This window comes from Centroberyx gerrardi, chromosome 10, assembly GCF_048128805.1.
Source record: "Centroberyx gerrardi isolate f3 chromosome 10, fCenGer3.hap1.cur.20231027, whole genome shotgun sequence".
Lineage (NCBI taxonomy): Eukaryota > Metazoa > Chordata > Actinopteri > Beryciformes > Berycidae > Centroberyx > Centroberyx gerrardi.
The window spans coordinates 8,814,583-8,825,022 of NC_136006.1; the positions used below are offsets into that span (position 1 = coordinate 8,814,583).

General features: G+C 41.8%; 2 protein-coding genes across 3 annotated transcripts; one reads left to right on the plus strand and one right to left on the minus strand.

Moving 5' to 3' along the window:
* Nucleotides 1–3: 3 nt before the first annotated feature.
* asnsd1 (asparagine synthetase domain containing 1) lies at nt 4–3,703 on the plus strand. Of its 2 annotated transcripts, XM_071921675.2 has the most exons (4): nt 4–1,416; nt 1,617–1,798; nt 3,284–3,534; nt 3,587–3,703. In XM_071921675.2, the coding sequence occupies exons 1-3, from the start codon at nt 4–6 to the stop codon at nt 3,528–3,530; spliced, it is 1,842 nt and encodes a 613-aa protein (XP_071777776.2). In that variant the 3' UTR covers nt 3,531–3,534; nt 3,587–3,703. The 2 variants fall into 2 exon arrangements, with proteins under 2 accessions (XP_071777776.2, XP_071777775.2); XM_071921674.2 differs by having other exon boundaries at nt 3,284–3,595.
* On the minus strand, nt 3,672–10,244 carry LOC139928946 (mannose-1-phosphate guanylyltransferase catalytic subunit beta). Its single transcript, XM_071921677.2, has 8 exons — nt 9,946–10,244; nt 8,933–9,022; nt 6,633–6,712; nt 6,417–6,532; nt 5,441–5,538; nt 4,604–4,672; nt 4,444–4,502; nt 3,672–3,897 (listed from the first exon to the last, which is right to left on the minus strand). Exons 1-8 carry the CDS (start codon nt 10,135–10,137, stop codon nt 3,777–3,779), a joined length of 825 nt encoding a protein of 274 aa, XP_071777778.1. The 5' UTR covers nt 10,138–10,244; the 3' UTR covers nt 3,672–3,776.
* Between the last annotated feature and the right edge of the window lie 196 nt (nt 10,245–10,440).

The following is a 10,440-nucleotide window of genomic DNA, read 5'->3' on the forward strand; positions in this document are numbered from 1 at the left end:
GCCATGTGTGGAATATTCTGTCTGCTGAGGCTGTCGGCCCCTCAGCCTGAGCGGGACAAAACCGTCTATGAACATTTGAAAAGAAGAGGACCCAACTCAAGTCAGGACCTCACCGTCACAGGCACCAATCTCTGCTATCAATGTGTATTCTCGGCCCACGTGCTTCACATGAGGGGCGTCCTGACCCCGCAGCCGGTCCAGGACGGCACCAGAAACGTCCTGGTGTGGAACGGGGAGGTTTTCGGAGGTTTGCCGGTGACGCCGGAGGAGAACGACACCGCCGTCCTCTCTCGGCAGCTGTCCGCCTGCAGCAAACCTGCAGAGATCCTGTCCGTCCTGTCCGGTGTCCGGGGACCGTGGGCGTTCGTTTACTACCAGCAGGCCGGCGACTTCCTCTGGTTTGGCAGAGACTTCTTCGGCAGGCGGAGTTTGCTTTGGAAATCTGAAGCCGAGGGGAACACCTTGACTCTGACGTCTGTGGCCGCCCGTGCTTCTGGACCGGATCAGTCCGCATGGCAAGAAGTCCCAGCAGTCGGTGTGTACAGGATTGATCTGAAAGCGGCTGCAGAAACCGGCTCCGTCACCTTTGAGGTTTATCCTTGGGCTCATGTGGGAGATGATCTCTTCTCTAGCTGCAGTGAAGCAAAGTGGGCGTCTCTTCCTAGCAGCTGCACTGCGGTGATGAACCAATCAGGCCTTGTCCTCGCCTCACCTGTGTGCCCACTTAATATGTCGATCCCTCAGTTATTAAATGAGACAGAAGTTCATCCGAATTCACATCCATCTGTTGACGACCTGGAGCAGTTGCTGGCCTGCAGGGAGCAAAACAAAGAGGTGAACAGTCTTGTCGATGTGCTCAGTGAGGCAGTACGGCGACGCGTTCAGTGTCTCCCTTTAGGGCTGCAAGATGATTCAGCACCTACTGACCAAGCTGCTATTGCCATACTTTTCTCAGGAGGCATTGATTCAATGATTCTGGCTGCCTTGGCTGACCGTCACATACCTGCTCATCAGCCAATAGACCTTCTCAATGTAGCATTTAAACTGCAGGACCCAAAGACACAGAAAGAGTCCACAAAGAAACCCAAAAAGCACAAAAATAAGCCCTCGGATTCTACGACCGTTCGAGCCGATTCCCAAACATCCGGCCCCTTCGACGTCCCGGACAGGATTACAGGAAAAGCCGGTCTCAAGGAATTGCAGGACTTGAATCCCGAGCGAAGGTGGAATTTTGTCGAAATCAACGTAACACAGGAGGAGCTTCAGAAGATGCGGCAGGAGCGCATTTGTCATCTGGTGCACCCGTTGGAGACGGTGCTTGATGACAGCATCGGATGTGCTGTGTGGTTTGCAGCCAGAGGGGCGGGGTTCATCACCGAGGACGACGACCAGAAGCTCTTCACGTCGTCAGCAAAGGTGAAGTTCACTGATCAAACATTGACCTTTCCAGGGACAAAGGCTTCTGAGAGCTGTTTAACATTTACCAATGCATGGGATTTGATGCAACTATCCTTTGGGCTATATGAAAAAAACTGTTGGGGTCAAAGAGTTTTCACAATCCTCAACAACAGCATTAATTTGTATTAATGTCTTGTCTTGCTACTTTCTCCCCGCAGGTCATTTTGACAGGCATCGGAGCAGATGAGCAGCTGGCAGGATACTCCAGACACAGAGTCCGGTTTAAGATGTCCGGGCACGAGGGACTGATCCAGGAACTGGCCATGGAGCTGGGCAGGATCTCCTCCAGGAACCTGGGCCGAGACGACAGAGTGATAGGAGACCATGGGAAGGAAGCTAGGTAGGAGTGGAAGTTGTTTCATATTCTGGATGTACCTCGGCATCGGCATGAAATGAGTATTAAGTGCTGGAATGGCCTTAAACTGCTGAGTAAATGGCTTATGCAAAAAAAAGTTGGCAGTATTATTGTAGAGGTAAAAGAAGTGGCCTTGGGATGGGGAGACTACTGCTCAAATTAACAGTGTGGCTGGGAAAATGTGAGTTGGGGGCAGCATGGTGGATCAGTGGTTAATACTGTCACGTCACAGCAAGAAGCACTTAGGTTAAATCCCCTTTCTGTGTGGAGTTGCATGTTCTCCCCGTTGACAGATCGCTCTTGAAAATGTTTTATTCATCTTTTATTGAGTCAATTTGAACTTTTGCAGTGGTCTGCTGGTTTGGCAACCTCAGCATGGTTGGGAAAAATAGGCTGGGAAAGATTGTTAAACTCTGCCAAAAGACCATTGGCACTAACTTGAATGATCTTGGCCACATTTATCAAGTTAGAGCCACTCAGAGGGCAAAGGCTGTTCTGGCGGACCCTCATCACCTTCTTCATGCAGAGTTTTGACTCCTGCCATCAGGGAGGAGGTACACTTTCCCTAGGAGGGCCAAATCAAACAGATATTTGAGATCACTTGTTCCGTCAGCTGTTGGGTTTTTAAACAAGCTGTAGGCCTAGTTGCTATTGCACACACACTTTAACAAAGAACTGATGGACTCTTAGTGCTTTATATCTCATTGCAACTTTATTATGATGACATCTACTGTATGTTATATGTATTTATGTCTTTTATTTATTTATTTTATGTTGTGTATTGGTTGTGTTGACTACTGTTTGCAAACCAAATTGCCCCTCGGGGACAATAAAGACTATCCAATCCAATCCAATCCCCATGTTTGCTGGGGTTTCCTCCCACAGTCCAAAAACATGCAGATCAGGTGGTTTTCAGACTCTAAATTTCCCATAGTTATGAAAGTGAATAAGTGTCTTATCTGCATTCGCCCTGCTGACCTGTCCAGGGTGTTTCTGTGCCTTCTGCCTCATGCATGCTGGGACTGTCAGTTCCGTCCCCTGCTTGAGCAACTACTGTTGATTTATACTTGAGCAGCCAGCCATAAAAGGTTGTAGTTATATTGGGTGGAGTGTGAAGCAGCACATTGCTGAAAAAGTGCTTGTGTCCTCTCTCAACCTGCCTCTGACAAATGGTAAACAAAAATTGAAGTATACAATATGAGACAGGGCTTCATGTTTTTTATTGGAACATACAGTTAAGTAGCGGCAGTATTAGCACAGCAATGTGAAACCGGTTCTTTATAGTGTTTACTGAAGGAATTGACTTTTCTGATCTAAAGATGGAAGTAAAGCTATTAATAGTGATTATATGCGTAAAAGTTTAAATGTTAGAAAAGTTGTAGTTTCTGCACACTTTTTTTCTCTCAATTCCATTAATTGTCATATCACCACATTCAAGGGATTTGACAAATATCATTGTTTGCATTCTAGGTTCCCCTACTTGGACGAGGATGTGGTGAGCTACCTGAACTCCCTGCCTGTGTGGGAGAAGGCGGACTTGTCTCTGCCCCGGGGCGTCGGAGAGAAGCTCGTCCTGCGGCTGGCGGCGAAGCGGCTGGGCCTCGGCTCCTCGGCCGTCCTGCCAAAGAGAGCCATGCAGTTCGGCTCCCGCATCGCCAAGCTGGAGAACAGCCGCGAAAAGGCTTCGGACAAATGCAAGAGACTCCTCACAGCGTAGACGAGTCATTCATTTTAATAGAAAGAATAGAACATGAATTTTAATAGAAAGAATAGAACATGAATTTTAATAGAAAATGTACATTATAATATTACAGTCAATAGATTTATGGTATATTTACAGTCACAATTCATATTTTACTGTTACAGATTCTTAAGCTCGACTAAGACGTCATTTTTCTGTGTTTGCCTTAAATGATTTTGCAACGTGGCATAATAAAGATGTTTTCCTAAATCTCTGTCTCCTCTACACCATGTAAGACTCAACATCTTGAAGTTTTTCTCTGAAATACAGGTCACATTCAGTATAGGAAGGCAAGTTTCCAACATCGAAACGCCCAGAGATCTCATGGATGTAGACCGGCCTCCTGAAATAAAAAAAACACAAAATATTGGGCTAATTTATTAAGGAATACACTGACAAACTTATACAGAGTGCATTGCTGCATATTAGACAATACCTAGCCTTTAAAATGGATATCACAAGCAAAAAGGTTTTGTTTTGCAAATCTAATGCATCTTTTGATTTAAATTACATGTTATGTTGATAAGCCATTGTAAAAGCAGGAAACCAACTTGGGTCTGGCTGTTTTGCAAAAATGTACTTTGCAGTGGGAAATTGCTTGGGTTGCCTCCATAATGAGCATTTAGATGTGAAATTCCTGACTCCTTGATTATTTCCTTTACAGGTTTTAGCTTAGTATCTTCATCGTTTTACATATAAAATACTCAAACATGGCCTCAAGTGCTTCCAGGTCATGCTTTGTGTTCAAAGCCAAGAACCACTGACTTGAAACAAGACAAGACCTATTGGATGCTGTGATGATGCTGCCAATAGAGACACTTGACAGTTTTTCACAGCTCAGTATTTTGGCTCAATTAGTGAGCGACAATCTGTGTGCCGGCTGAATTACCTTGGAATGAGCCAAGACACAAAGTTTCCTGGAGCATCTTTTTCTTCAATAGGAGCTTCCTAAGGGGGGAAAAAAAAGTTGTGCATTATAGTTAAATTACAAAAGCCACAAGTTATCCTGAATTCACATCACATGGAGGAATATTGATTATTTGATCTACCTTCTTTTCTTCAAGGAAGGCATCCAAGGGGAGAAGGCTTTTCTTTGAAAACAAATAGAAGCAGGGGCACTGCAAAACCAACAATAGAAATGATTAGGGTGGGCTTTTACTGAAAGCTGCACACTAAGGCTTTAACCTCAAATTAATTGTTATATTGCCTGGTTGATTCATATTGCCAATTCATGGTCAAGAGATTTGATAGATCTTGTTGGCATTCTGTGTTCCCCGACTTGGATGAGGATGTGGTGAGCTACTCAAATTCCCTGTGTGTGTGTGTGTTGGATAACTCAAACAGAACAACAGGAATCACAAACTGTTTGGGTAGGAGCGCTTCCTGGACTCAAAATTAAGTTTGTTTGAGGTGCTCTTTGGATAGGGATACATGTAGACACAAAAGTACAAAAGAACTCCAAGGCACTCTCTTTAAACCAATTAAAATGCCTATAATGTCATGGCATGGTCATATTAGACTTTAAAAACACGACGCGTTTTGGCATCAAGCCTTCGTCAGGAAGTCAACTTTGACTTCCTGACGAAGGCTTGATGCCGAAAGTCAAAGTTTGTTTTTTTGTATTTTTTTGTCAACAGGAATCACAAGTTGGGTGATGCTCTTAACGGGCTGCATTTTTACGCAAGGATTTGGCATAAACTCAATCATCTCATGGCTGTTGAAACAAGAAAAATCAGTTTTCATGTAGAGCCTTCCTTGTTTGACAGCCATGTAAAAGTGTGAGCTGCACCACACAGAGTCAAAAATCTGATCTTCTGTGCCTGTGTGAATATAATCTTGGATCAGTGTACAGCAGAAGCTACTACTACAGGTTACAGTGAACTTACTGCTCTCCTTGATTTCGTCTCAGAAGGAAGCGGCTTCTCCTTCATACAGACGACCCGGAGATCTTCATCCACTTCCAGTATTCCATATTTACGGGTCTCTATTTAGAAACAGACACATAACACTGTAACAATCCATAACTACTTCTGAGCATGAAGCTGTGGTTGAATTTTGTTTTTTCTTGAAGATTATTACTTGGCCATTATCACTTTTATAAGATAGTACAAAGTAGAGAGAGTGACAGGAAAGACTGGGAGAGAGAGAGAGAGGGGGATGACATGCGACAAAGGTCCTGAGCCAGATTTGAACCCAGGATGTGTTTGAAATTTTGGGCTGGAAATTTTGAGTTGGGGAAGTGATGAGTGACTCTCTCCTCTCTCCCCTAACAACTGCTATAGAGGAGCTTCGAAACACTGCATTTAACTAGGGCTGCAACTAACTAACTTATTTTCATTATAGATCTTTTTTTTTTCAATTAACTGATTAATCATTTAGTCTATAAAATGCCAAAAATAATGACAAATGCCCGTCACAAGTTACCAGAGCCCAAAGTGATTCTTAAAATGTCTTACTTAGTCTGACCAGCCGCTAAAAATCCCTAAGTATAAATTTTATAATGACATGAAAGAGGGGAAAAACAAGCAAATCTTAGCATTTGTGAAGCTGTAACCAGCAAATGTTTGGTATCTTTACTTGATAAATGACTCAAAATTATTATCAATTAATTTTCTATCGATCGACTAATCCATTAATCAACCAATCGTTTCAGCACTACACTTTACCCAAAAATGCTACAGTGAAGCTGCTCAAATTTATGAATGTGAAGCAGGGTTTTAAATGTGTTTTAAATATTCCATATAGAAAAAGTTGTTTAGCATAAATGTTCTGAGCATTTCACATTCATCCTTCACATTTAGATGTTAGAGGCAGCACAGAAGCCACTTAGGTACGTAAATGCTGCGATAAAGGAGCACTCACCCTCCTCTTTACACTGGTAGGAAAGCACGAGACAGCTCTCCTCACACTTTGCCTGTAGGTCAGAAAACCTCAGTTTGACTTTCCTGAGGCTGAAATCTTCTCTGAAGAGCGTGTCGCTGTTTCAGATGGAAAGAGAATTTTATCAGTTTGTCAGAAACAGGACTTAAATTTGACATCTATATTAGAATTGTCAATGCATAAGTTCAGTGAACGCACCCTCCAATAACTATGATGTGATCTTCTATCTTGAAATGTTTTACTGCAAGCTGCAAGCAGGCCACCGCACCAAGACGCTCCTGGTGGGATAAGAGAGGTTCAGTTATTGAAAACAAAATGCTGGGATGCAACTGGATCCATTCCAATCTAAAGAACTCCATCCCTAAGCCCTAGTCCCTTCTCCTGTTCCTTACAAAAGAATATATTTAAACTCGTTATTGATCCCACAAGGTAATAGAAATTACAGCCTGAGCACAAACAGTTGTCTTTTATATAATGTTCCAAACACAAGGACAGAGTTTGGTAAACGTGCTTTTAGTCATCTTGGAATAATTTACAAAAGGAATTACAGCTGGACCATTTCATACCAATTTATGATTTTAAAATCCAGATTGAAGAACTGCTGTTTTTGGAATGCACGTGCTTTTAAGGATGTATTAGGGTCTGAGATGTTTGTAATGTTTTTATCTGTTGATCTATTTAATTTCATATGTCATATATGTTTTGTTGTCTTTTATGTTTTATAATTCTGAAACAATGTATGCTGCCTTCTTGGCGAGGGCTCACTTGAAAAAAAATGCAAATCTCAATGTGATGTCCCTGGTTAAAGAAAGGATAAATTAAAAACAATATATATATATATATATATTGCAGGTCATTCTTTTACTTTTAAGGGAGGACTTGTGGCTCATAAAAGGAACAATCTACTTGGACTCTTGCAAATTCTGAACCTCAGAAGGAGAAGTGAAATACACCAGAGACACACGATCAACCTCAAAATGTCGAGTTACGGTCAAAAGAGCCAAGATTCTGTCTGTACTTCCCTAGGACAAAAAACAAAGTTATTTACAGAGCTGCCAACTCACGCATTGAGCGTGAGACTCACGCAAATGACCTTTTCACACGCTCTCATGCCACACCTCCTATTTCTCACTGTCAAATAAAAAACAAAACAAAAAAAAAAAACGCATGTCAGCTGACGCGCTATTTTGCCGCGAACGTACAGCCTGCTTTGAAAACATTTCGGACAGACTCCACTAGTGCTCTACATCGGAGGCTTCGACTTCGAAAAACAATGTGACAGGTGGTGAGTATTAGCCTACTAACACTAATACTACTACTACCAGTGCCTGAAATGGGCCGGTACTCACCGGTACTGAGTACTACCGGCACTTCTGATTTTTGTCCACATGAAAAACTGTTTTATTTTTAATGGTTGGGGTAAGGAAGTTATGAAACTGGGCTGGGCTATGAAAATGGCTGTAAATAGTCATGTTTCTTTACTTCAAGTACAAAAATGAATAAAAATAAACTAGTCCGTACCCGGGGATGCGTGTGCCACAACTACGCGCAGACTTGCCAAAAAGGCGCATAAACAGCGTAAATTTGGGAAAATGGAAAAATCAGCTCCGTGAGTCCCTGCCTATGCCAATGCTCAATGCCCATGTGCAGTTTGAGATTGATTGGCCAACCCGTTGAGGAGCAAAATGGATGCAGACAGACGGACGGACAGAGTGTTCCTCATTCTATAGTAGGATGTCTTCAGCGTGCGGTGGCGACCCTGAACGGGCCCCAAAAAGGTTTTCTGAAAAGTTGGCAGCCCTGGTTAGTTATGTAATGATGACTGTGAAACAGAGGTGTGACCAAGTCAACTTTGCACAAGTCCCAAGTCAGTCTTAAGTCTTGAGGCACAAGTCTCAAGTCAAGTCCCAAGTCTAAATGCAGATTACCAAGTCAAGTCCATGTCATTAATGTCAAATCTCATGTCTAAATGTAATTAAGAGTAAATTTAACTAGAAGTGTGACCAAGTCAACTTTGCTCGAGTCCCAAGTCAGTCTCAAGTCCTCTAAAGTCTAAATGTAGAACTCCAAGTCAAGTCAGAACAGATCAAGAGTCCAGTATCAATTTAATATCTTAAAGAAAACTAAATATCTAGGACTTTTCAAGGCAATATGGTTTTAATAGGATAAAAACTTGGTAAGAGCATCATGAGTTTGATTTCTATAATCAGAAAACAGAATTTAAATTCAGTCGTCTGAAATCTCATCACTTTCAATCTAAATCATTTACACAAACACAAGATCATTTGTCAAGACTTTAGAAACCTTTTCAAGTCATCAAAGTACAAGTCAAAGTCAAGTCCCAAGTCAGCAGAACCAAAGTCAAGACAAGTCTCAAGTCTTCTCTTCATGCATCAAGTCAAGTCTCAAGCAATTCAAATTGTGACTCCAGTCTCATATCATGTGACTCGAGTCCCCTCCTCTGCTGTGGAAATAATAATGATAAAAACTTGATTTACCTCGTTGCTCCTTGTCTGATCGCTGAGGATCTTGACATTTGAGAACTCTGCTGCCCATCCTTCAAATGCAGCTTGGTAAAGAGCATTGGTCTGTAGAGGAGAGGATAACAGAGGAAAGGGGTCAACTTGGGTAAAACCTGCAGTGAAATTCTATTTTCTTGGCACATTTTATTTTATTATTCAATTGTCTAAATGTTTTCTTTGTAAATTCTTCATTTAAGACAAGCAGTAAAACGTAAAAAAGTAAATTTCATTGATATGGGTTTCAATTGAGAGTTTTAGTGTCCCATGGTGTAAATACTGTTTCAGAGGCTTTTCAACCCTGGGAAGAAAAATAAATTCTGGGGGAAAAACCAAATACTTTGAAATTTAAAGATATGCAAATGTATCGGTATCAGCCTTCAAAAATATCGGTCTAACCCTAGTTTCAAAAACAAATTAATGTTTCAGTCTGATGATCTTTCTTCTATACACTTCTTTGTAGTCTTTATTGCATTTTTATTATTTCTAAGATATATTGCTGCCCAGGGTATTTTATTTTATTAGATTTATTGTATCCTTTTACACTGCTATTCAATAAACACTACCAGTCAAAGGTTTGGACACACCTGATTGAATGTACTATTAATAACTTTTCCATTACCTAAAGCCATTTCGATCTAAAGACTTATGCTTAAATGCTTGAAATTCCTTTCTAAGACAAATATAAATAGTGAAGTTGATGCCTAAGTTTTAATTTATTTCCAAAGCCTTTGCCTTTCTATCAAGACAAAGGGCATAGAGATATAACAGTTATATCAGTGTTATATCTCTATGACAAAGGGCGGCTATACTTTAAAGAATCTAAAATATAAGATAGTTTTGATTTGACTTTTTCCAAACTTTTGACAGGTAGTGTGTGATATGCCCCTTCTCCTTTGCCTAGCACCGTTTGGGAGGTCACAGTCCACTTTCAGGTTGTACGTGTGCTCGGTGTACAACAGCATTACTACTAGAGCACTAATGTTACTTACAACAACATAGATGCAGTCCACACACCCCGCGGCTGTCAGCGCATGGACCCAGTGTGAGATTAAAGCACAGCGGCCCACCGGCAGTAACGGCTTGGCGGTACCGGCCAGGTGTGTGAACCGCCCGCTGCTGTCGTTAGCGACATCTCTCTGGAGCCTGGTTCCGTATCCGGCGGCGAGAATAACGGCTTTCATTGAAATTTAAGCTAGGAGAGGCACTGCTGGCTAAAGTTGTTAACCGTTAGTAGGTTAAAAGAGACGTTATGAAACAGGAGTCAACGGCGATGGAACTTTTAGTAAGCGGTTACTGCTAACGACAGAAACAAGTGTCAAGTTAGGAGTTGGGACTTCAGCCTCTTCCGGTGGCCACCGTTCGAGCTGCACCCGACTATTTTTCAAAATAAAAGTCCCTGTTTTAAAAATGTTCCTTTTAGCTCCAGCATTTTTCACTAGCTACGAATGTTAAGTAGCCATTTTAGAAATAATCTTTAAGTAAAT

What these genes read in the sequence shown, in the direction of transcription:
- asnsd1 (XM_071921675.2), top strand. Translation starts at nt 4, where the DNA reads ATGTGTGGAATATTCTGTCTGCTGAGGCTGTCGGCCCCTCAGCCTGAG. An exon ending in TCTTCACGTCGTCAGCAAAG is followed by an intron (nt 1,417 to 1,616) that starts GTGAAGTTCACT and finishes TTCTCCCCGCAG; the next exon opens with GTCATTTTGACAGGCATCGG. An exon ending in GACCATGGGAAGGAAGCTAG is followed by an intron (nt 1,799 to 3,283) that starts GTAGGAGTGGAA and finishes TTTGCATTCTAG; the next exon opens with GTTCCCCTACTTGGACGAGG.
- LOC139928946 (XM_071921677.2), bottom strand. Translation starts at nt 10,137, where the DNA reads ATGAAAGCCGTTATTCTCGCCGCCGGATACGGAACCAGGCTCCAGAGA. An exon ending in CCTTCCTTGAAGAAAAGAAG is followed by an intron (nt 4,503 to 4,603) that starts GTAGATCAAATA and finishes TTCCCCCCTTAG; the next exon opens with GAAGCTCCTATTGAAGAAAA. An exon ending in GTGTCTTGGCTCATTCCAAG is followed by an intron (nt 3,898 to 4,443) that starts GTAATTCAGCCG and finishes TTTTTATTTCAG; the next exon opens with GAGGCCGGTCTACATCCATG.